The sequence below is a fragment of the Chionomys nivalis genome, chromosome 23, assembly GCF_950005125.1.
Source record: "Chionomys nivalis chromosome 23, mChiNiv1.1, whole genome shotgun sequence".
NCBI lineage: Eukaryota > Metazoa > Chordata > Mammalia > Rodentia > Cricetidae > Chionomys > Chionomys nivalis.
The window spans coordinates 38,306,443-38,333,055 of NC_080108.1; the positions used below are offsets into that span (position 1 = coordinate 38,306,443).

At 43.3% G+C, this 26,613-nt stretch overlaps 1 protein-coding gene across 1 annotated transcript; it reads left to right on the plus strand.

Annotated features, from left to right (window-relative positions):
- Positions 1-4,292: 4,292 nt before the first annotated feature.
- Spty2d1 (SPT2 chromatin protein domain containing 1) lies at positions 4,293-26,199 on the plus strand. The gene is made up of 6 exons (XM_057756508.1): positions 4,293-4,576; positions 15,395-15,509; positions 16,401-17,921; positions 19,544-19,712; positions 21,685-21,762; positions 23,074-26,199. Exons 1-6 carry the CDS (start codon positions 4,517-4,519, stop codon positions 23,165-23,167), a joined length of 2,037 nt encoding a protein of 678 aa, XP_057612491.1. The 5' UTR covers positions 4,293-4,516; the 3' UTR covers positions 23,168-26,199.
- Positions 26,200-26,613: the final 414 nt, after the last annotated feature.

Genomic DNA, 26,613 nt, shown 5'->3' on the forward strand with positions numbered 1-26,613 from the left:
TCTACATCCAACTAGGTACTTTAACATTTTAAATAAAAAGCAGCGAAAGCAGGGCTGGAGAGGTGGTCCAGCAGGTACTAGAGTTCAGTTCCCAGAACCTATATCAGACAGCTCACACGTGACTGTAACTCCAGTTCCTAGAGACCGGATGCCCTCCTGTGCTGATGTACACATGATGTACACACAGACACACATACATACACATAATTAAAACAACAAGGCCAGATGTGGTGGCACATGCCTTTAATTCCAGCACTTGGGAGGCAGAAAGAGACAGCGCTCTGTGAGTTCAAGGCCATCCTGGTCTACAGAGCAAGTTCCAAGACAGCCAAGGCTGTCTAGAAACCCTTTCTCAAAAAAAAAAAAAAAACCAACAAAACAGTAATAGTATAGTATACAACAGGACCTGAAGCCAAATGCTGGCACGGACAACATTTGAAAGAACTTAGACCACTCATGTGATGACTACTCAGCAGAGGTGCTGTTGAAAACCAAGTGCTTCACATGTAAAAGCTCTTCAGAAGAGTGTCCGGCACACAGTAGCGCTCTGCAGCATTGGGTTTTATACTTTACCAACTGACCTCAAATATTTCCATGACAGTGTATTTCCCTGACCCTTATGAGTGTTGCTTATTTGCAGAAGCTTTTGGATTGTGTCAATCTGAAGAGAATAAAGAAGATTATGCTATTCAGACTTTAATTTCTTCCTGCCTGCCTGCTCAGAGTCTGACTATATAGCTCTGGCTGTTCAGGAACTCACTCTGTCGACCAGACAGGCTGGCTTCAAACTCACAGAGATCCCCCTGCCTCTGCCTTCTGAGTGCTGGGATTAAAGGCATGCACCACTCTGCCCAGCTCTAACGGCTCTGTCTTAAGTTTCTTCCAACCTACCCTGGCTCTCAATACCTTCTCAAACTGTGCAACTTTTCTGACCTTATTTCATACCATCCTAAACAGACCCGCTAATTCTCAGAACCTCAAAGGATGTTCTTGGCGCCGTGCTTATATTCCAACTGCAACTCTTATTACTTCTGAACTTGCCGGCTGAAGTATGGGAGACCCAGTTACATTTAATTTCAGAAGCATAACAAATGTGTTCACTGCCCTTTTCCACGTAAACTCTAGCAACTCTCCACTCTGAACTTTCCTTACTCAGTTACTACTGGAATAAAGCCTCGGTTGGGCAGGAGCTGGGTCTTTGTACTGTCCATCAGACCAAGCACATAGTGCTTTCTCTGGAATTATCTGCCGAATTCATTATCTACCCCTGATAAAGGCAGGGATTCTGCCTTCCCCTTCCTCCTTACTTAATCACCACCAGCAGCACTGATTTAACATTACCTACTGTGTCCCATACACACAAATGCACACTCACGCACGTGCACACACACATACATTCATTACTACTATACTGTTAGCTGCTAATAGCTATTTTATCTTCATGGGTTAATTCATATATGGAACAGGTATTCCAGGTTTGGTGGTGCACACCTTTGATGCCAGAACTCAAGAGGTAGAGGCAGACAGATCTCCATAAATTTGAGGTTACCTTGGTCTACACAGAGTTCCAGCTACAAGTGAGACCTTGTATTTTAAAAGAGGGTGGGGGTAGTAGTATAACCGGTCCCAGACCTCAGCACAACTGATTCCATGATGGAAATACCATTCAGGCCATAAAACTTAGCCTTACTTTTTGGCTTCTGTAGTTCCAATTCTATCTAACTGTTCTTGTTAAGTATGTTAACTCAAGGTATGGCTTTTGTGCTTAAAAGTTCACCCTGAGAAAGGCTCAGCTAAGGACGACACTTGGACACTTGTTAGCTAGTGAAGACTTCTATTGGCTTAAACTGTGTCTGTCCTTCTCTGGTGGATACCCCACAACAGGGGGATGCAATCCAGTTTGGTTAATCTCATATGTGCTGTTCATTGAATAACTGTACAACAATAGAACAGTTATCTCTCTCTCTCTCTCTCTCTCTCTCTCTCTCTCTCTCTCTCTCTCTCTGTGTGTGTGTGTGTGTCCCGGGTTTCTCTGTAGCTTTGGAGCCTGTCCTGGAAACTAGCTCTTGTAAACCAGGCTGGCCTTGAATTCACAGAGATTCACCTACCTTTGCCTCTGGAAGTGCTGGGATTAAAGGCATGCTCCACCACTGCCCAGCAAGTGGTGTAGGAGGGTCTTCTGTCTATGTGTTACTTTCATTGGTTAATAAAGAAACTGCCTTGGCCTTTTGATAGGACAGCATCTTAGATAGGCGGAGTGGACAGAACAGAATGCTGGGAGAAAGAAAGCAGAGTGAGGCAGATGCCATGGCTCTCAGACCCGAGATGGACATAGGTTAGAATCTTCCTGGTAAGCCATGACATTGTGGTAAACACAGATTAATAAAAATGGATTAATCAGGATGTGAGAGTTAGCCAGTAAGAGGCTAGAGCTAATGGGCCAGGCAGTGTTTTAAATGAATACAGTTTCCGTGTAATTATTTCTAGTAAAGCTAGCCGGGTGGCTCCTTTTACTACAGGCAAGTTATAAAATCTCTTTTCTGTCTCAGCTTTTCATCTATAGCAGCAAATAAGTAGATTAAGTTAGTTAAGTTTGAATCAATTGTGCCGGTGAGAAGGTTCAGCAGATAAAGGTGCCTCTTAGGACCCACATGGTGGAAGCAAAGAATCAACTCCCATAAATTGTCCTCTGTTCTCCACATATGCACTGTGGCACATAATCAAATGTACACACACACACACTCCACATGTGCGCTGTGGCACATCAAATGTACACACACACAAACTCTCTCCACATGTGCACTATGGCACATCAAATGTAGACACACACAAATTCTCTCCACATGTGCACTGTGGCACATCAAATGTACACACACACACGATTTTTTTTAATTTAAAAAAGATTAAATCACTTAAGATTTAATCAGACAACCCATATGATGTACTTAGCATATTGCATGCCAGCCATCATGACCCAGAGTTAGGAACTTCTTATCCATCCACTAATGTGCATGAGCAGAGATGTATTTTAGAGATGGGACAGTGATGGGTAAAGGGCTTATGATTTATTCCTGTTTTCACAGATCTTCACATTTAGTCTAAGAGCCAGTAATTAGGAAAAAAGGGAAAGTGTTAAGTATGTAATTAAAAACTGTGAAAGAAAATACTGGGAGCTGTAAGATTTTATAAAAAGAGCTGGAGAGATCATTTGGTTAAGAGCATTTGCTGCCCCTCCAGAGGACCCAAACTGGATTCCCAGGACTCACATGGCAGCTCACAACCATCTGTAATTCCAGTTCCAGGGGACAGCATGCCGTTTTCCAGCCTCCACGCGCACCAAGCACTGCATGCACATGGTACATAGACACTCATGCAGGCAAAACACTCATACACATAAAATGTATTTTTAAAAGCATCTATAGAAGGAATACTATGTTGAGCTGGGGAAAGAGTAAGTACCTGTGGGCTGAGGAAGAGGAAAACTAAGAATTTCAATTCTGTGACATGGCAAAGGTTTCATCTTGGTGTTTTACCCAGTCTGAAGTGGAGTCATTCTGATACAGCGGTCAAATACCAGTTCACCCCTTTCAACTGTACAATAGTAACTAGTGCAGCCGCCCCCACGATCCAGTTTGGGGTATTTCTATCCCACCAAAAGATCCATGATCCATTCCCACCCCAGACCCTGGTATACCTAGTTATTCACGTGTACTTTATTGAGACAAAATAACCTTGCAAACTCAGGATAACTCAAATGAACGCCAGGCTAGACTCCCAGTGCACGTTTGTTTGGTAGTGCGTCAGGGTCAAACCCGGCTCGGTATGTGACCATAGGCTTTTCTCATTCCCTGGACAAAAAGCAGCAGGCGCCTCTGTGCTCTGAGCAACTAGCATCCGAGGACCAGGCGAAGCCATGTGCGCACGCGCAGCCCCCGGGGAGCCGATAAACGCAACCGAAATCTTCTCCAGACCTCTCGGTTCAGCCGTTGGAACGCTGCTATTTGAAATCTGAATACCCACGCGTGATACCTACAGGACCCACACCTGGAAGGAGGTCCCTCCTCTTCTCCCCCACCGGCTGTCTGTCCCCGCGACCCTCTGGCTGCGAAGACGGTGAGGATCGCTCCCGCTCTTGGCCACACCCCTAGCTGTTAATATTGCGTCCGGTTGGCTGACAAAAGCTTCGGTCCCGCCCACTTGAGACAACGCCAACAGCCACGTACGCCTTTTTACGTGTCTCGCCCCCGAAAGCGGAAGTTGCGCAGTCGTGGCCAGCGCTGCGGCGGCGCCGGGCGTGTGTGTTTATATATATACACACACACACAGATGTGCTGTAGTCAGCTGCAGCGCGGGGGCGGCACACGGCATTAGAAGGCGCCGGAAGTGTCCGTGTCGAGGGGCGGCGGGAGAGGGGCCACCAAAGCAAGCCAGTCAGCGGAGCTGAGCGCAGCGGCGAGACGTGAGTCCGCCGCGTCCCGAGTCCCCGGCCCAGCCGGGCTCTTCTCTTCGGCCAGACATGGACTTCAGGGAAATCCTCCTGATCGCTTCCAAAGGACAAGGTGTCAACCACGTACCGGTGAGTCTCCGGTCTTGCAGGAGGAATCCCGGGCGTCAAGTTCGTATGTGACGGGTGGAACTTCTAAGCGAGCGCCTATCGGCCTCGGAAACTTGGACTACGCCCTCTTCTGGAGTTTATCCGGGGATGCGAAAGGGGAGCTTTTTGGGGGGTTAGTTTCCGCCAAACCATGTTTCCCGAAAGGTGGACTTTGCGGCTTGGGGGATTTTAGAGTTGCGCAAAGTGGGTGAGTGAGCCGCGCCTGGCAGGATGCTGTCTAGCACAGTAGCGCCTGGCTTCGAAAAAAACTTCAGCCCCTATATTGAAGACCAATATTTGCCAGAAAGCTCGGGCACTTTAAGGACTTGGCCCGATACAGCTTTTTGGGTCTTTTTGGCGAGTCTAATACCAGTTTCAGCGTGATTTCTTGGAAAGGTTCTCTTGTTCGTGGCCCTACCCACTGAGCCAAAGATGTTATCACCTGCCAAAGAGGCGTCTTTACGTTGGGAAGAGAAGTTAGAGCATTTCAGGAAACCCAAGGCCAACTGTGAGGTGACCACGTGGGCTGCGGGTGTGTGATAGACCTTTTATTTGCCTAAGGTGCGTGATGGATTTCCTGTTCGAGCGGGTTAGGCAAAGCCGATTTCAGCTTTCGTTTCCTAGTGGACTTCCAGACTTTTAGATTCCGTTTGCACAGTTCCAGAGCTAAATGCTGAAGTGGTCCGACATCTGGTTTCTGGGGTTATAGCTGTTTTGCATAAACTAATCATTTCTGGATCATCAGAAGGTTCCCCCAGCACAGCTGTAAACCGATATTTCGCGTTTTGATATTTGCGGTTTGATCAGTGAAGTGTCCAACTCAAAACACCTCTCTTCGATTCAGTCAGCTGGAATTTGAGATCTCACGTGGACTCTTCATTTCCTAGTTTTGTATATTGCAGGTTTTTTTTCCCCCTCTCTTACCACTTCTGTTCTAATTCAGCCTATTTTTTTACTCGTTTGAATATATTAAACTAAAATGACGAGTAGTTATATGTTTGTATGTGTACATATACATATGTTTTATATATGAATCTATATGAATAGCCATCTCACATCCCGATAATAATCACTCAGAATAAACATTCTGTGCCACAACTCATAATCCTTGCAGGTTGAAGCTGTGGGCACAAGCCTACGATACTAGCCTTAATGCCCAGTAATTGTCTTGTGGAAAAATGAGAACCCAGATTTTAAAAGCCAATAGCTGGGTGGGTGTGGTGGCTCATCCCTTTAGTTACAATACTGGCAGAGGCAGAGCTCAGTGAGTTCAAGACCATCCTGGTCTACATCATGAGCTCCAGGACAGCCAGGGCTATATAGAGAGAGACCCTGTCTCAAAAAAATATAATTAATTAAAAGCCAATAGCTACTGGGAGAGAGGCAGAAAAATAATCCAAAAATTTCAAAATACATGGTATTTGTTGATGTGTCTGCACTAACAGGAAATGAAGAAAGGTAAATTGGTTAAGTAATTTAAAATTTAATAATTGAATAAGACACATTTTATGAATCATCTTTCTCTTCTCCCAAGTCGTAGAAGTTTGACTTAGAACTTAGAAGTTTGACTCTGTTTGCAACATTAGCTCCTTTATCTTTTATGTGGAATTAAAGTCATAAAAAGCAGTTGGAATAAAACAAGCTAAATAGTATTTTTTTTAATATTTATTTATTATGTATACAATATTCTGTCTGTGTGTATGTCTGCAGGCCAGATGAGGGCACCAGACCCCTCTACAGATGGTTCTGAGCCACCATGTGGTCGCTGGGAATTGAACTCAGGACCTTTGGAAGAGCAGGCAATGCTCTTAACCTCTGAGCCATCTCTCCAGGCCCTAGCTAAATAGTATTAAATTTAATTCATGATTTTTCATAAACTGATTCATCTGTGCATCTTAATTTTATCAGCTCAAAATATTTGGACAATTATAAACAGAGTATTTACAAATCCATATGTGCCGTGCTTAGTATTTAACATACATTAACAAGAGTTAAGTTATTTTATATGTGTATTGTTTTCATTTTATTGTTTTCTCAGTGATGGGACTGGGCTTGGGACCTCTCATGTAAGGCAAGTAAGTACTCTGCAACTGAGCTTCAATTTCTGGGCTCCACCTCCAAATCCTTTACCTGTTTCTGAAAGATATAGCTAATATGACTAGTCTCCAAATTTGTATTTCCCTTATTTAAGTGTTTCTTTTACTTAAACAGGTAATTTTGCAAAATAAGTACCTTAACAGCTACCCCTAGCCTGTGGACCACTGAAAGCCTGAACTCTTAGCACTTGGGAGGTACAGGATGATGTTCTCACCAGGTGTTCAAGATCCTTAACTACAAAGCAGTTGTAAACCAGCCTAAGCTACATGAGCCCATGTCTCTAAATAGCTAAATAAATGCTACCATCCAGCTCAAGAAGCATTTTGATAAATACACACACACACACACACACACACACACACACACACACACCCCACTGTGTGTCATGCATAATATGATCCACTTGGCCTAAACCTGATTAGGGAATCAAAGGACTTTGAGTTTGTGTGCTTGGTCCTTTCCCCTTTAGCTATTTGTCCCCTCACCTTCTTGGATCCTATCTGAACTTTAGAGTTCTTAGACCTGCCTTTGCTGAGGAAAGCTGACCAGGCTAATGATGGGTAAGAGCCTGTCACAGATGTAGGTGTCTGTATCTGGCTGCAGAGCTACAGTTGTATACCCTTTTCCTGGAGCACTTGGTGCTAGAAGGATTCTGCATGTCAGATTTTCCCCCAGAATTTTGTGATATTCATATAAATATGATGAGATATGAGAATAGGAATGGCGTCTCAACACAAAATTAATCTGTTTCATATATATGTGTATAATTTATGTAGTGTGGAGGTATTTTTAGTTTTTTTATTCTTTGACAATTTTATCCACAAATAATGATAGTTATTGTTACCCTCCATTATCCTCTCACCCCTCTCCCACTATACCTCTTTCTCCCACGCCCCTCTCCTACTTTCATGACGTGTGTGAGTGAGGCCAAAAGAGAGAGAGAGAGAGCGAGCTCCATTGGGTTTGAATAGGGTCGCTTGCATGAGCATGCGTGAGCATGGGCAGTTTACCAGAGACTCAACCACTAAAGAAATGACTCTCCTCCCTAAGCAGCTGCTGCCCCCTAGCTCATCAACCTTTATTTACTATCAAGGAGCAGTGAGTCCTGTCTTAAGTTACTTTCCTGTTGCTGTGATAAGACACACGACCGGGCAACTTATAGAGCAGTTTATTGGTTTACAAGGTTAGAGTTCATGACCATCATGGCACAAAGCATGGCAGCAGGCAGGCAGGAAATGGTGGGGGAGTAGTAGCTGAGAACTAACTGGAAATGTCATCTTATGAAACCCCAAAGCCTAGTGACACAGCTCCACCAACTGGGGACCAAATATTCAAACGTGAACTCATGGAGACCATTATCATCCAAACTATCACAGGTCTCATGAGCCTCTCTCCTATACATGATGTTGGGAATGTCAGCTCTATCTTGCGTAGATTTTGTTCAGGTAACCAGAGCTTGAAGATTACTTTCATACAATATTTTAAAAACAATTTTCCTTTTTTTAATTTACTTTATGTATGTGGGTGTTTTGCCTGCATGTACATTTGTGCAGATGTGCAGTGCAGTGCCCCAGAGTCTAGAAGAGGGCGTTAGATCCAGTTGCTCCATGGGGTCGTGGAAATATGGGGACAGACCACCGAAGTCTAGTAAACCAGAAACAAACTTTATTCCAGGAAAATAAAATTAAAAAAATAAATCTCCATGGGGCACAAAAAGCTTACCAGCTAGCCGAGACCACAGCCAGCGTTCATTCTCCTAAGGCTGTGGCAAAGGCCAGCTTCCAAACTCCTCCTTTTATAGCAAGCATTAGGTAATAACAAAAGAACTTTTACAGTCTCAAGGTAAAACTCAGACACAAATTGCCCTTCTTTGAAATTTCCATTAACAGGGTTTTTCAGTTAAACTAGAGTTTGTATTTAGCCCGTTGTTTTCCCTGGCGCTCTCTGATGGTGTTTGCCAAGGCTCTGCACCTCCCTGCCACTGCCAGTTTCGCATGGCAGGGAAGGGTATGGGAAAAATATAAAACCAAACAGTCAAAAATCACATACATCCCATCATTTAAAAGTTAGCTCAGCTCACATCAATTGCTGGCCATGAGTGGCCAGGGGGTATCTAAAAGCTTATTCTCAGTTTGCAGAGCGACCCTAAGTTTGCAGAGGGCAGCTTCGGCCTCACAAATAGAGCTATGGGTTGTAAAGTGGAGTAACCTGCTGTTAATAGTTAATCCTTAAGCTGCTGAGAAAGCCGCTGACAGTCTGCTCTCATTCTCCTGGGCTTACAACTTTATTTCTACTTATTTTTGGAATCTACGTTTTTATATTCCTTATTCTTGTACTCTTCAATCTCCTGGAACTGGAGTTACAGAGGGTATGTGTGCTAGGAACTGCGCCTCAATCCTTCGCAAGAGCATTGTGTGTTCTTAAGCACGGACCACCTTAGAGTGCCTCTGCATTGGCTTTAACCCATGGTGTGAAATTTTCAACTTGTGCTGTCCTATTGTTAGAGGGATCATAGTTTTGAGTTGGGTGTTTCCAGATCCTTGGCCTCTTATCCAAAGAGTTGAAAATAAGGGCACACACATACATTTGCAAAAGAAACATGATAATTTTATTTAGCACAAAGCAATAAGATAATACTTGACAGAACAAGAGTAAAGGTGCTCAGGGCCCTAGGATGCAGCCTGGGGAAAAGGGCCCTGGTTTACTCTGAATACAGTTAGGGTAGGTTCTTTATTTTGATTGATGGATGGGTTATATATAATCATTTCTTTGCTGTGCATGTCCCTCCCTATAATGTATCTGACTTTAATTCTGTCCATTCCTCCAATTATGCATAGGCATAAGATGGTAAGTAGAGATTCTCCCTGGGTTACAAGACAATGCAATTTTTCCTTACTGTGCATGCTCTGAAAACCAGTTTAAGCTCAATTGGCCCTTCTAATTGCCATACCTGGAAACTGGAAATACTTTTAAATAAAAATTGTAAATTTGATTGTTACCAGTGGCTGGGAAAGTATCCCATTGTTCAGAGTTGGGAGATCGTGTAACCCATACAAGTGAGGGATTGTGTGGTTCTGCGGTTGCTAGGTACATTGTTTGCAGTGGCTATGTGTGCATAGTATGTGCAAGTAATGGAAGCAGCCTGCCAAATACATTATGCCAGGGGTTTGAGAATAAGCCAAAACTAAGTGGGGTCTCAAACCAAGCTGTCTCCTATGGATTTTGCCTGAGTTCACTATCAGTCCTCAAAACATCTCAGATTTTGGATCGTGTTGGATTCTGAATTTTTGTATTAAGGATGCTCAGCTTGTACTAACACTTCCTTCACTGTTCTTGATTTGCAATGAAACAATCATCCTAATGTTTTAATTAAAACAAAGGTAAGATTGCACTATGTGTGTAAGTGTTAGGTACACACTCTTCTCAGTGGAATTCTGAATACAAAAATAACAGCTGATCAAGATGATGCAACCAGTCATTGTCACTGGCTTTTTTTTTTAAAAAGACAGGATTTCACTCTGTAGCCTTGGTGGGCCTGTGGTACTCATTATGTAAGCCAGGCTAGCCTCAGACAGATCTGCCAGCTTCTGCCTCCCAAGTGCTGGGATGGTTCCTTGTGAAGAATGGTGTGAGTTAACAAAAGTTTTTGCTGCAGTAGTGATTTCTCTACAGAAACTGGATTTTGGCCTTCTGGGAGAGCTGACAAGACATCCCTGGTGTCTCAGATAGCTGCTCTCTAGGGTAGAGCAGTACTTCTAAACCAGTGCTTTAAGGATTGAAGCTGTCTTTAGAAACTAGGGTTCATGTTTCCCCGGCAGGGATTCTGTTGTCTCTCTTCTCGTAACACCTTAGAGAATCTCTTTCTTAATAATGGTGATAACAATTAATATTCGTTGTGCTGAGCTTTTGCCAGGTATTGTTCTAAGCACTTCATATGTTAATTAATTTAGTCGCCATAATGAGCATATGAAAGAGATTTTACAGATGACAAACAAGCCTAGTGAGGTGAAGAAATTGCCCAAGGCCACAGCAGTGAGTTTTAGGATTGGTTGTACTGAAGGGGGAGGATCTAATCCCGCCCTGTGCTTCAGAGTCCCAGACTCTCTGTTGATTGAAGAGAATATATTGAGTTTGTCATCTTCATAGATAGAACTCAAGCTCCCTGCCTCAGCTCTTCTTTAATACAGCTTTAAGCGATAATACTGTTGGATATTTATGACGTTCTCAGTATAAAGATGGAAAGATAATATAAAGGCCAAACCAATAGCATTTAGAAACGGTGGACAGCCCACTCGACCAGACCACTTGAATGGGCCCACCTGATCTTATCTGATCTCTAAAGCTAAACAGGACTGATACTCGTTAGTACATGGATGGAAAACTGGCTGACGGGTGATATTTGAAGTCTGTTCTAAAAGAGTAATCCCTCCCCTAAAGGATGGGAAAGGAGAAGAATATAGGGACGTTCAGTTGTAGACCTAACTGTCTGGGGTAGATATGCATGGAAATTAGGGAATTCTGTTTAAGATTGGGCTGTGGGCCTGAGGAAACCAGTGTTGGAGTCAAATAGAAAGTGAAGTGTGAAAACATGTTTGGTCCTGAGTCAGAAGACCTGCGTTCAACATGCATTCAGCTACAAAGCCTGTGCCTGAGCACCAGGAAAACAACTACCCTTTTTGAAGGCTGTTTCTAACAAAGAACTCATTTGATGTGCGGGTTTTATAGTAGATTTGAATAATGCACCAAGGGTTGAACCAGGGCCTCCAGCTTGCCAGCAAGTTTCCTACTGTTGAGCTGTACCCCAACCCTTACTGAATGTTTTAAAAACCTTGTGATGGTTGATTTTGATGTTTAACATAGCCAACCTGAATAGATGCTCTGCATGTCTTATTCCCACCCCGCTGAGCTAGCTGTGCAAAGAGCCGCTTCCTGCATTCATTCTTGACTAATGTCTTGAAAAGGTGTATAAAACTTTGTGGTGTTGATTAAAGTTAAGAATATATTGTTTGGGGGCTGGAGAGATGGCTCAGTTGTTAAGAGTACCGACTGTCCTTCCAGAGGACCTGGGTTCAATTCCCAGCACCCACATGGCAGCTAACAACTGTCTGTAACTCCAAGATATGACACCCTCACACAGAGATACGTGCAGGCAAAATACCAATGTACGTAAAATAAATAAATTATTTTTTTAAAAGAATATATTGTTTGATTACTCTAACCAATAATAAGTGATGTAAAATCATCAGAAATTTTCTATTTTCTATTACAACAGTCTTGTTTCTCCTAAGGAGCAGTTTGGGGAATAAGGGGGAGTAACATGCTGGTCCTGACTGTGCACTTGCTGAGCGAGATTTCCAGACCGCATGCTGCTTCTTAATCGGATCTCCACAGGATGGTTTCAATGAGAGGAGTATGTTTTTAAATGGCTTGATGTTTTCTAAGCCTGTTTGTTGGCTTTAGAATTACAAAATCTTGGCAAAATCTCTGTTGCTATACTAAATGACAGCAATGCCACCATTGGGGATCATTCATGGGGTCCTACAGAATGATGAAGTTGGCTTTGCAGGATGGTAAAACGGATATGTTTAGGATAAAAGAAACGTGTCCGGCTGCTTCTCATAAAACCCAGACAATGAAGGGGTCTGGTGCTTTGGAATCAAGAGTCAGAATTGATGCATACACCTTGGTGTGCTGTTGCTGCTGCTATCTATGACCATCTGATCAGGGGCGGGGCCAAATGACTCTTCTGTCTTAAAGAGAACACAGTGTGCTCCAGCCTTAGGCTTTTTTTTTAAATCATGCTTTATTGTGAGGTGGGGAGAAATTGTCCATCAAAACATATTTTAATCTTTGATGCTTGCATGCTTGCAGCCCTTTTTGGAAAAGTCTACTGAGTTTAGTGTTAAAATATATGATCATAGCCATGTGGTGGTGTACACCTTTAATCCCAGCACTCAGGAGGCAGAGGCAGATGGATCTCTGTGAGTTCGAGGCCAGGCTGGTCTACAGAGTGAGTTCCAGGACAGCCAGGGCTACACAGAGAAACCCTGTCTCAAAAAAAAAAAATACCCAAGAGAAGTTTAAATGTACATCTGCCTAAAACTGCATACAAATGTCCCAGCAGCATTTTTTATGAAGGCAAAAACAAATGGAAATCATCCAGATGGCCAACTGGTGAACAGATAAGTAATAGGGTATGGATCTATGCCCTGCAATATTACTCAGCTATTGAAGGAGATGGAGATAGGAAGTTCACTAATGGTTGCCAGACCCATCACTTAAGTAAGTGATTTCTTTTTAAGGTGGTTATAATATCCTGAAAACCAGAGATGGTTGCTGTGAAACTCTGAATATACCAAAAATCATTTCAGTTGTGATGCTGCCTGGGAGCTGTGTGACACTTGAATCAGGTGTCGTTTATATTCATAGTATTCCTGCAGGAAAGAGCTCTCAATTCAGTTTACAAAGATGTGGACTAAGGAATCTGATTGTGTCCTAGCTTGGGTGACTGGAAAACAATTGGAACTGTCTTGGGATTTCTCCATCGGGAATGAGTCAGTTGTCAACATTCCATCATGCAGGATTTTCAGGTTGGATGAGGCCTGCGGGTCTTGTCCAGCTACTTTTTCAGTTGCAACTTGAGCTTATTTCAAGATACATTGTATCAATAGAGGAGAGGAAAAGAAAAAGATACATTGTATCTGGCAACCTTACGCCTTGAGTTTAAGATACATTGTATCAATAGAGGAAAGAAAAGAAAAAAGATACATTGTATCTGGCAGCCCGATAGTAAGCAGATCCTTAGGCTTCCCTCCAAGGGTGGGCATACACAGGATGGAAGAACATGGGGGTTGACAAACTCTCATACGCTGGATGGGGAGGCGTTGGGGTTTACAGACTGCTGGCTTTTCCCACAAAGATGACTTTCTTTTATTATCATCACAGATAAGATTTAGTACTTAAAAAGGATGTCTGCCTCATATAACAGAAGAGGGGGGCACTTTAAGACTCTTGTCTTTAGGGATGGAATACAGTAGAGTACCTGTATGTGTGAGACTGGCTTATTCAGTTCTGTAATTTTTAAAAAAATTGCTGGCCCATAGATTTATGTCCCATGTCCCAGACATGAGGATTAGCTGCTTACCATGCTTCTCTAGTAGTAGATACTTAAGAAATTGAAATGTTTTTCTTTCAGGGCTCAATCATTCATTTTTCTTTATGCGGTTACTTAAAAACCAAAGTCCAGGAAAACACCATCTGTGCCTGTGCTGTAGTGGTGATCTTGGTAATACGGAAACCAGTCTAACGGAACTTGTGTAGCAAATTAATATTTCACAAATTTAAATGCTACAGTTAAAGATTACTGGGCCCACTCTTTCCTACCTCATTTTCTGCAATACTGAAAATTGAACTCAGAGCTGCGCACAAGCACTGGCAGACAAGCACTCTGTCACTGAGCCACATAGACTGTATATGTTGGGTCCAGGGGGGGTTGCACAAAGATGGGAACACCACCAAGTCTAATGAACCAGAGGCAGACTTTATTCCAGAAACCAGGTCCCAGGAAAACCAGAAGCAAACTTAAAAATAATAAATAAGGAAACAAACACCGCAGGGCACAGAAGCTTATCAGCTAGCTGAGACCATAGCCAGAGATGGTGTTTGTTAGGCTGTGACAAAAGGCCAGTTTCTAGAACCCATCTTTTTTTAGTAGGGGCACCAAGCACTAGGTCTGAACAAAGGAATTTTTACGATCAACCTCCATTATCAGAGCTCATTAGTTAAACCAGGTGTTTGCACACCGTGTTCTCTGTGTCCTTTTTAAGCCCTCTCAGGTTTTACGTGGAGTTCATTAGCACGTTGGGTGCCACTCTGTTGTAATAGGAGCGGCGTCAGGGCTGCATCCCGCCACCCAGCTAGCTTTACCCGAAATAATTACACGGAAACTGTATTCTTTTGAACACTGCCTAGCCCATTAGTTTCAGCCTCTTATTAGCTAGCTCTTACATATTGATCTAACCCATTTCTAATATTCTGTGTAGCACCATGAGCTGGCTTACCAGGAAAGATCTTAACCTGCGTCTGTCTGGAGTGGGAGAATCATGGCGACACACTCACTCGGCTTTTTTCTCCCAGCATTCTGTTCTGTTTACTCCACCCACCTAAGGGTTGGCCTATCAAATGGGCCTAGGCAGTTTCTTTATTAATTAACCAATAAAGCAACAGATTAGAAAGAAATCACTCCCACATCAGTTCTCTGTTTCTCCTGGTTCCTCCAGGCAGTTAAACTGAAGCCCTATGCCTCCCCTTTAACAGTGCCAGTTTCCCGTAACAGACACAGTGCCTAACGCATCTCTGTTTCCTAAGGGTTAACTCAGTTCATCAAGGATGGCCAGGACACTACTCTCAGTTTTCAGAGAGAAACTCCGGCCTTGTAAATAGAACAGCCAGTTGTAAAATGGAATGACCTAAGCTGATGGAGGCTTCCCAAGCATCCGAGAAAATAGCTCACTGTGAACGATTGATCCTTGATCTGCTGAGAAAGCTGCTTACTGTTCTCATTCTCCTAGACTTAGAACTTCATATTTCTTTATTTTTACATTCTTATGTCTGGAATCTACATTTTTATTTTTTTATTCTTGGACTCTTCATATGTCCTTAAAATTGAATTGCTTATAGCTCTTATACTGCTTTTGTTTTTAGAAAAGGTACAGTTTGGCAGTGGGACCTCCCAAGAAAGACCCAAAAGTGAAAGGTGTCCAGTCGGCAGCTGTGCAAGCTTTCCTTAGGAGGAAAGAAGAGGAGCTTAGACGGAAAGGTATGTGCTTGTGTTGTGTTGTGTCTCTTAGTCTCAGTGTCTGCCACCAAAGCCATCCTCGACTCAACAGTGTGTGTTTGTAAAAATGTCGAAACAGACTAGTAAATTTGGGGGATGATGTATACGTGTCTCTAAGTTCACTTTCTGGACATATACATAGGTGCCTGTTCATAGGTAAACTATTTGTATTTGGGGGATAATGTATACGTGTCTCTAAGCTAACTTTCTGGACATATACATAGGTGCCTGTTCATAGGTTAACTATTTGTATTTGGGGGATGATGTATACGTGTCTCTAAGCTAACTTTCTGGACATATACATAGGTGCCTGTTCATAGGTTAACTATTGTATTGTTTTATCTGCCCCTGTCCCACCCACCCTCGAGGCTTCGTGGAGCTAGGCATAGTGATGTTCACCTGTTGCCTCAAGTATTCACTGGGCTGAGGCATGGTGATGGTTCCTCGAGCCCATGAGCTTGAGAGCAGCCCAGACAACATAGCAAGGCCTTATGTCTTGAGGGGAGGGGTGAAAAGGCCTGGTGTAGCGACCAACTAACTCTCCATAACAAGTCTTTGTTCTTTACCTTGATCCTGACATCGGTTTCGGTATTCGTTGGTTCATTCTTAACGTCAGTGGGTGCTGGTGTTCCATTAACTTGGTGTATTTATGAGCCATTTTTTACATATAAAGCAAACCAAGTCCTTTACTTGTTTACACATAAAGAGAAGCTCATATAGGACCCACTTGTGTAAAAATTTCACGATTTTGTTAGATGACTTCCTCATTTGACTCCTAGATATCTCGATGTTGTCTGTGTTTTGACTGTGGACGGTGTCACATGAGCTGTCCTGAGACTTTGCAACAGTGTGTTCTTGTTCTGTTCCTTTCAGCCTTAGAAGAGAAAAGGAGGAAGGAAGAACTAGTGAGAAAGCGAATTGAGCTCAAACATGACAAGAAAGCCAGAGCTATGGCCAAGAGGACAAAGGACAATTTTCATGGCTACGATGGGATTCCTGTGGAGGAAAAGACAAAGAAGAGGCAGCTAGCAGAAAGCCGCCCGAACCAGGGAACTGACCCAGAGTGTGAGGTGGAGGAGGAAGAGTTCCTAGACTACAGTCAGGATGAGTTGGAGCAGGACTTCGAGGAGGAGCAAGAGCCTCTCAAAGCTGAAAGCAAACCAAAAGCCCCCCTTAAGAGTGCCCCTCCCCCCATGAACTTCACTGACTTGCTGAGGTTAGCTGAGAAGAAGCAGTTTGAACCAGTGGAGATCAAGGCAGCGAGGAAAGCTGAGGAGCGGCCCATGACTGCAGAGGAACTCAGGGAGCGAGAGTTTCTTGAACGAAAGCATAAGAAAAAGAAACCTGAGACCGACGCCAAACTACCTCCGCCCATGTCCAAAAGGACCCCCTCTCATAGAGACAGTGTGGGCACAAAACCCAGCAAGGGTTCTGGGGACAGGCAGCCTTCTTCCAAAGGATTGCTGTCTCCTCATGCTGAGAAGAAACCCAGACCCAGCACAGCCAGTGAAAAGCAAGTAGCTTTGTCTTCATCCAAATCCATGCCAGGAGAGAGAACCAAGGCAGGATCTGGCAGTAGCTCCCAGGCCTCACACAACAGACCTGTCTTCAATGGGGCTGGAAAGCCTCACCCCAGCACCTGTTCCCCAAGTGTCCCGAAGACTGCTGCTAGTGGGACTCAGAAACCTGCTTCTGAGCACAAAGCCAAAAAACCTCTTCCTTCTCATCCCAGCCATTCCAAACCTGGGCCCACAGTCTTCCCACACAACAAAGCTAAGAGTCCAGGTATCAGACAGCCAGGCAGCAACACGGACTCAGCTTCTGGACGACCTAGCCCGGGGACAGCTCGGCCCACAGTTAGTTCTGGCGCTATGCCCAGGCGCCAGAATGGCAGCTCCAGCTTAGGACCCGAGCAATCCGTCAGTGGGATCAGAAAGCTTGCCAGCAATCCGCATCCCTCTGGACGAACAGTCAATGGCACAAATGGTCCTGGACGACCTGCCAGCAGCTCCACTGGCCCTGGGCGACCCATCAGTGGCCCTGGAGTTTCTGGGAGACCTTTGAGCAGTTCTGGAGGTCCTAGGCGGTCTGTAAACAGTCCACATGACATTCGACGACCAGTGAGCAACCAAGGCCCCCCTGGGCGGTCAGTCGGTGGCCCTGGAAGATCTATAAGTGGTTCCGTTCCAGCTGGACGGACTGTCAGTTCAGGCCCTGGAAGACCAGTGAGCAGCTTAGGACCTGGACGAACAGTTAGTAGCCCAGGCCTCCCCATAAAACCCAAGTGCACTGTTGTCTCAGAAACAATTTCTTCAAAGAATATTATTAGTCGGTCAAGCAACGGACAGATAAATGGAATGAAGCCTCCCATGTCTGGCTACAGATCTGCCCCAGGTAAAATATCACCATGGCATTGGGAAAGTACCTAGCTTTGTGTGACCAGGAACCCTGCAACCACGTCCTGGTGCCCTGTAATGTACTGACTGTTGATAGCAGGCAAGAGGCTTGTCTGGGATCCGTTGTATACCCCCCACCTTGTTCTCTCACGTGTAGCAAATTTGACTGATTTGTGAGAGAAATGGCTGGTGGCTTGGTGGATAGGATAGTGTTTTACTTGAAGACCGTGAGGTTTAAAGATGAGAGAATAATGATGAGCGTGAAGCCTTGGTGCTCCATTCACCAGCGGATGCTCCTTGGCACCTGTTGTGCCCCAGCTTCTATTTTAGACTGCCCTGAGTTCTGTTCCTGTAGTCGGCACGGTGAAGAGCCTTGCTGCTGGTGCTTTAGGAATCTGCCATCTCCAAGTTTGGAGTCTCTGATGGGCCCCGCCAGCTGCTTCCTGTAGACACTGCATGCTGCATAGGTACTTGCTAAAGTATTTGTTGGGATCCATAGAGAGGATAAAAAGAAACCAATGCCCAAATCCCTTGCTTTCGATTTCAGAGACTAGAAGAAAGTTGTTCTCAGACACTGTCTGTTAAGCGTCTTTTGCAAAGTTGTTCTTTGGGTTTTTTTTTTTCTTTGTTGTTTTTGTTGAGGGACTGAGGAAATTAATGTTATAGTTTGTTTTTTTAAGAGAAGGTAGCCCATGTTGGCTTAGAACTTACTGTACAGCTGAGGGTGACCTTTGATGTCTGGTACCCTGTGTCTCTACCTCCTGAATGCTGGGATTACAAGTGTGTACCACCACTGGTCTGCTATAGTGCTGGGACACAAGCCCAGGGCTTCATATATCCTGGCAAGCTCTCTGCTGAGCTACATCCCCGGGTCATTTTTTTACTTTCAGTCATTAGGATAAAAATACAATAATAAAGTGAGTTTTTCTTACAGTCATACTTTTAACTCTCTTTGAACAATTATAATTCTGAAAATGTTTTATACTTGGGACTTTTTCTTTTCTCAGGTATGGTGTTGCTGTGTTGCCTAGAGCGTCTTAAAACTGCTGGCTCAGGCTCCAAGCCCTGATAGCTGTAGCTAAGGCATGTGCAGGACTTAGAATTTTTAAGAGAAATACAAGAAAAATAGGGAACTACTTTCAGTATCTTCATTTGGTAGAATTAAAAATTGATTCTGTGGCAGTTTGTAACGACCCAGTTCCAGAAATATTACTGATCTTTTAAGTACCAGAAGTATGTATAACTAAGCTAGAAAGCATGACAAGCAACCAGGCTCAGTCCCTCCAGATACTTCATCCAACAGGGATGTGTACCCTGTGCTGAGCGCCAGCTGGATGCTCTGCTTTCAGCCGCGCCTCTGTTTTGGTTTCCCAAGACAGGGTTTCTCTGTGTAGCCCTGACTGTTCTGGAACTCGCTCTGTAAACCAGGCTGGCCTTAAACTCACAGAGATTTATCTGCTCATCACTGCCCCCTGAGTGTTGGGATTAAAGGTATGGGCCACCACTATCCTGCTAGGGATGCCATCTTACTATTTGTTTCTCTGAACTCCAGGTGATATAGTCCACTGCAAGGAATACTTTGCCATACAATGTACTTAAAAGTCATGGCTTTGTGCTTAGGTCCTCAAAGGCTCCCCTTCCCGACTGGCTACAAAAGACCTCGAGAGTATGAAGATGATGATGATGATGAATATGATTCAGAAATGGATGATTTCATCGAAGATGAAGGAGAACCTCAGGAAGAAATATCCAAGCACATTCGGGAAATCTTTGGCTATGACCGAAAAAAGTAAGCTGAAGGTTTACCTAAAATATCAACTTTTTGTCGTTTGTAGGAGAGAAACATTAACAGGGAGGCATTGAGTGCTTAGTTAGGAACCTTTAGGTGGTGGGGGTCCTAAAATGATTTAGTCTTAGAGCAGGTGCTGATTAGTTTTTAATGTCATCTTGACATAGTCTAGAGTCATTTGGGAAGTGAGACCTTGAATTGAGAAATGCTCACTGCCAGATTGGCCTCTGGGCAACCCTGTGGCACATTTTCTTGATCTAGGCCGACACTGCCCACATAAAAAAGGCTGAGCCAGCCATGGTGGTGCAAACTCTGGAGGCAGAGGCAGGTGGATCTCAGTGAGTTCAAGGCCAGCCTGGTCTACAAAGTGAGCTCCAGGACAGCCAGAGCTACACAGAGAAACCCTGTCTCCAAAAATCCTTAAAGAAACAGAGAAGGTGGCCTGAGTAAGCCATGAAGAGCAAGCCAGTGAGCAGCCTCTGCAGTAGTTCTTGCCTCTAGTTCTTGGCTTGCCTTCCCTGGATAGTGGATTTAAAAGTTGTACAATAAAATAAGCCCTTTACTTCCTGGGTTGGTTTTGCTCCCAGCAATAGAAACCTTAACTAAGGCACAAAATAGTTTCTGGTGAATTCAGTGTGTTTGGTGATGTTTGCTTGTAAGCTGCTTTCTTTAAAAGAGGGGGTAAAACGGCCTCGTGTAATACAAATAGATAGGCTTTGAAGTCAGAAAGTCATTCTGGTAAGACACCTGCTTTTCTTTTTTTTTCTTTTTATTTCTGTTTTTTTTTGTTTTTTCTTTTGTTGGGGGGGGGGTCGCAGTTTCGAGACAGGGTTTTTCTATAGTTTTGGAGCCTGTCCTGGAACTTGCTCTGTGGACCAGGCTGGTCTCGAACCCACAGAGATCCGCCTGCCTCTGCCTCCCAAGTAATGGGATTAAAAGCATGTGCCACCACCACCCGGCAACACCCTCTTTTCTTGGGTGTAATGTTTTGCTACCCAGGAATGTGGACCCTGGTCACTAGTATGGGACTATCACTATTATTGATGCGTCTAGGAGCTTATTAAAACTGCAGGGTCTCAGGCCCCAACCTTAGTCCTGTTGAATGCACGTGTTTTTTATAAAGTCCCCAAGTAAGACTTTGTGAGCCATTAGTGTAAAGAAATAAAGCTTCACCGTGTACCTGTGAGGTAAACACTTTGGAAGTATTGTCGTATGTATGTAGGACAGATGAGACCTGTCACATTTCCTCTGACATCTTTAGAAGCCCCTCTGAGAAGCTCGGCCATCTGCAAGGCTTTAACATCTGGGGCTCTCAGTGGGAGGAAGGTCAAGTTGCTCTAGAGCTGAAGTCGGAGCTGGTGAGTTCAGGGCAGCCTGGGAAGCAGTGACACTTGCTTATGTTTCTGGTCACACCGTTGACTGACTGGTTTACTGTTGGAAGTTCTCACTCCACTGGGTCATAATGGTCTAGTGAGATTAATATGTATTGATTTTCATATTGTGCTTTCAGGATTTTAATGTAAGGTGTTAAATGAATGTAGCTGATTGAAGAAGGCTTGTTGGGTTCGGTGCTTTTGTTAATGCTGGGCTCAGGAAGAGTTGCCTTGTAAGGGTCTATGGCTCATTTAATGTCTTTACTGGAAAACCAACTCTACCCATTGTCTGGCCTTTCCACTCCCAAACAAGGTGGGAAGAATCCTAAAACCGAGTTGTTTAGTGTTAAGTAGGTTTGGTTTGGTTTGGTTTAATGAGGATATAGCTCTATAAGAAAATTGAATTTCTTGCCAGGCGGTGGTGGCACACTCCTTTAATCCCAGCACACAGGAGGCAGAGGAAGGTGGATCTCTGTGAGTTCAAGGCCAGCCTGGTCTAGAAGAGCTAGTTCCAGGACAGGCTCCAAAACTACAAAGAAACACTGTCTCGAAAAAGAAAATTGAATTTCTGTTCATTTTTTACTTTGCTTTCTTGCCAGATATAAAGATGAAAGTGACTATGCCTTACGTTACATGGAGAGCAGCTGGAAGGAGCAGCAGAAGGAGGAAGCCAAGAGGTGAGCGGGAGACTTGGTACATTATGTAATTTTATGTAAAAATGTCTGAAAAGCTTGCAGCTGCGGGGTTTGGAATGGGGGCCAGACCACATGGTTCTCTGGATGATACTGCTACTGGCTGGCTGTGAAAGCCTTAGACAAATTCCTTTGCCTTTCTAAGGTTTTCCCATTTGTAAAATGAGGCTATATTGCTTTACTCATTGAAGCACTGTAAGGATTATTATGTAGCCAAAGTGGTTGCAGTATCTCGTGTGTAATGTACACTGAAATCAGAGGCTTCTGAGTCTGCCATGGACTGTGTTTTCTTGCCCATCAGACTTGTCTCAGTCGTGGAACTTGTAATTTTGCTGCCTCAGGAACCTAGGGGCAGCAGATTAGATTCCCTCTACCTCCTTCTTGTGTAGCTGTCCAGTCATGAGCTCCTGGGAGTTTCCTGGGTAAGGATGATAAAGGATTACTTTGCTTATAGTGTTAACAGTTTCCTATTACAGAGAAATAATTCACCTCAGTCTCAACACAAACAGCTTTCTTTCTTTTGACCCTCCCTCCTGTAACTACATAAAATGTCAAAATAAGTATTAGAAAGAAGAATTCGATTATTACTGATGAATGAATGTTTTCTGGATTTTGTACTTTGTATGTGTAGGTCAGTTATTTATCTTTATGTGGGTGCCAAGGACAAACTCAGATCACGAGTCTTCTTTATTTTTAAATGTTTTTAAAAAGGATAGAAAGATGGCTCAGTGCTTAAGGAGGAGAACCTGCTTGCTCTTGTAGAGAACCTGAGTTCAGTTTCCTACACCCACATCAGGTGGCTCAGAACTGCCTGCGACTCCAGCTTCATAGAATCTGCCCAGTTCTGGCTTAGACAGGCATCTGCATTCGCGTGCACATACCTACACCTTTTTTAAGCTTAAAAAACAAATTAAAAAAACAGGATCTCTCTATGTAGTCCTGGCTGTCCTGGAACTCAGTCCAAGTGCTGGGATTGAAGGTGTACACCACCTTGCCTGACTTCACAATCTTTTTTTGAATTTGAGATAAATTTATATTTTATTAATTTAAATGTGGATATTAAGGCTTTTTTTGTGATTTCTGTTGTGAAAATCTTTATTCCACATTGTGTCTGTGACCCCGTTTTAGATTGTGTGTATCATGTGTGCATATGTATGTGTATGTATGTTTATAAATGTCTCCCTTTTACATGAGCAAACTCATCAGCACAATTCACACGAAAGATACCAGCCTTGCTTTTTGACATTGTAATTTTGTGTGTATTAACAAATACCCTTTAAAACAATTTCTCCATAGTTTAAGACTAGGTATGCAAGAGGACTTGGAGGAAATGAGACGTGAAGAAGAAGAAATGAAACGTCGAAAGGCCAAGAAGCTGAAGCGACATTAGCCGCTGCTGAATGTGTGAATCTGGGACCGTGCTGCAAGGACTCGGCCTTCAGACTGAGCAAGCCCTTACCCTTAGGTCGGCACCCGGACACTCGGGAAGGAATGCTTACTGTCCTGTCATCTGAGCGTACAGTGTTCTCAGACAGCCAGGGTGGGCGCTGTAATGCATATGATACGATGGTTGCCGTGTGCGCTGATGACGTTAACGATTCACAGGTGCCGGCTTGATCATGATGAGCTATGCACGCTACTGTGGGGCCACTTACCAGTCAGCTGGTCTTTTATTGTTCCTTTGCTACTTTAAAAGGAGAAAAAGGTTGATGTGTGAGTGGGGCTCTACCCAGATCTCAGTCATACTTGTCTTTAGGAAGGGCCTAGCACTTCTGTGAATGCTGCCAGCAATAAAGTGACCTGTCCCAGTCTATGAATTGAAAACCCAGGAAAGAGTAGGCTTTATAATTACATGAATGTCACCCTTGTGACTTTGACATACAAAATAGAATTATATTGTATTCAGCATTATTTGTAGATTGGATGCTAAGCATTCTTAATTTGTATGATTAGGTGATAAAATTTTTCTAAGTTAAAATATAAATTTTTCCAGAATAAGAAATATTCTTTTCTAGTTTTCCTTTCAGGCTTCCTGTCACACTGACCTTAGTATGAAGTAGATGAGGTCCTTACTATTCTGTTGGTTGTTTTGTTTGTCTTCTTTTCTTTCTTCCTTTTATTAAAGAAAGATGACTATTTGGATATTAGATTTGAAAGAGTAATGGTTTAAAAAATCAGCAAGTGACATGTGTTGTGCCCTCTGCTCTACTCCCCACTCAGAAAGATATTCTGGGACCCTAAGGTGCCCCGTACCTCTTGATGTTAATAACATTGCATTTGTAGCTTAAATTTCTTAGAAAATGTTAATGACCAAAAAAACCAGAAACTAAGTATTTAGTGTATCAAGAAGAGTACCGCCTTCTCCTCTGTCCGTATTGCACTTTGATTTCTAACTATGCACTGTGGTGAAAGGTTTTCCTGTTGGTGATTTACTGAGCTGTGAAGCTTCTGTCCTTCTCAAAAGTCAGCCTACAGACTTTCTGTCACTTAAGCCTAGAGTCCATCCGGGCTGATCTAGGGTCTGGTTGGAAGGAAGCCATGTCTCAAGGATAGTCAGCAACAGAGAAAGAGATAGGATGCTAGAGACCCGAGGGTTGGAAGCAGTCAGAATTTGGTCTGTGGGGCAATTCCACAGTGAATCTGGCTTCTTCAGCTCTTAAGCCATGAGGGATGGGGTGCTGGAGAGGCTGGTCTACAGAGAGCTCTTGCTTTTCAACAGGTCCAGATTTTGTCTTTTGTCTATGATGTCTTCATTCTTTAAGCTTGAATATTATGAGTGATCATTTTTAGCCTTCCTTTTGTGGGACCATTGACCCAGTCCTTAAAACTTACTCATTTTGAATTGAATTTCAAACTCAATTCAAAAGTGCAAGGATTAAATTTTAGATGGTATATGACATCCTAACTCACCATGCAAATATGGTTTTTTGGTTTTTTTGTGGTGGTGGTGGTGGTGGTTTTTTTTTTTTTTCCCCCTTGGGAGAGGGGGTGAGACAGGGTTTCTCTGTGGTTTTGGAGCCTGTGTTGGCACTAGCTCTTGTAGACCAGGCTGGTCTCAAACTCACAAAGATCCGCCTGCCTCTGCCTCCCAAGTGCTGGGATTAAAGGCACGCGCCACCACCTCCTGGCTCCCTATCCCACTGTTAAAGGGAGTATGATATCCTACTTGATAAAGTAGGATTGGAACGTTATTTTATTTGCTATCACTTGTGTGCTTTCCCCTCCATGATTTTTCTTGGATAACCTTTCAATATTCGTTCTCTGGAAGCTGTAACTGCAGTCAAGGTTTCTGGTAACTGAAAGCACTGTACTCAGTTACAGGGTGCAGCTGTTTGCACAGGAAGGAGCCATTATGCTGGATTAAAGTTTCAGAACTTGGTAAAGAGTCAGGTTGTGATGTCTGTCATGTCTGAATGCATTTCTGTTAACAGATATGCATCGACTTTTATGTTGAAAAAAACACAGGAAAGAAAGACTGTAAGTCCAAATTGTGTCTTCCATTTTGCTCTTCTGTATTTCCTGACCACCGAGAAAAGCTTACAAAGCCTGGGAGGAAACAGGAGCAGGCTATTCTTTTTTCAAGGTTTACAAATTAAGTGCTTGATTTTTAATGTATGCTCTCTACTGTCTTGATTTTCAGATTTGATTCACTATTTGAAGATGTGCCTTTTATTGGGTGATGTTAATTCTCGAATGTAGTAATGTTCCACAATTGTAATGTTACATGATCATGGGTGTGGCATTCTCTAACAAATTATGTGACAAGAAAGTAGTTTTCATAAAACTCGTGGCTCTGATTGCACAGTCCCACTTGCTAAAGCAAAGGGCACTTCAGAACTGGTCTTTGTACTTTCTCTCTGCAGTGGATGCAGTTGTGTCCACTGAGAGGCAGGGTACCACATGTCCCGGGCAGCCCTGTGTGTGCCATGAGAAAGTTCAAAGACTTACCAGAAAGTCTAAGGGAACACGGAATTTCATTTTTGTAATGGTAACCCCCAAGATTTTCTCCAAGAAATAAATTATTTTGTATTTTATAACTTAAAAGCAGCTAGTAGTACATTTCCGAGATATAGCAGAAGACCAAAACATTTTGGAAAGAGAATAAATATATGCAGAGAGACTGGTTGTTTTATTTTCAGTGTGCTGATTAGACTATTTATTTTGTGAGTGGATGTGATGAAATACATATTCAGGTGTTTAGTGTATGATTAAGAGTGAAATATAGATTTCTTTGGAATTATTAAATCCATAATGTCTTTTACATAATGGACAAATCAAATGTAAAAGAAGAAAGCTTGGACATAGCTTAGCTTGTTTTCTGGTGCTGTTGACCTGCAGAAGAATATACTTTTGCATATACAGGTGAATGTTTTGCAATTTATGTATACAAGAAATTGTAGGCATTAAAATATTTTATTGATATTTTTACTGGTTTCCATTCATTGATCAAAACTTGAAGCTACTCCTTATCACCTGGAACACCGCTAGCGAGTACCTCTGTAGACCTGGTAGATTCGGAGATCGGGCTTGTCCCTTAGATACTGTGGCTGTTGAAGCTGCCGCTGCTTTCTCTTCCTCTACCACCTGGAGTGTCTAGAACAGAGTGCACTGTGTTCTCAGACATCAAGTCTAAAAAACTGGAAACGCACGCCTTTAATCCCAGCACTTGGGAGGCAGAGGCAGGAGGATCTCAGTGAGTTCGAGGCCAGCCTGGTCTACAAAGTGAGTTCCAGGACACCCAGGGCTACACAGAACCCTGTTTCAAGAAAAAACAAAACAAGCATGACAAGTGAGAACTGTAGAGGTTGCGCAGTGGTTAGAGCAATGAGATCTAAT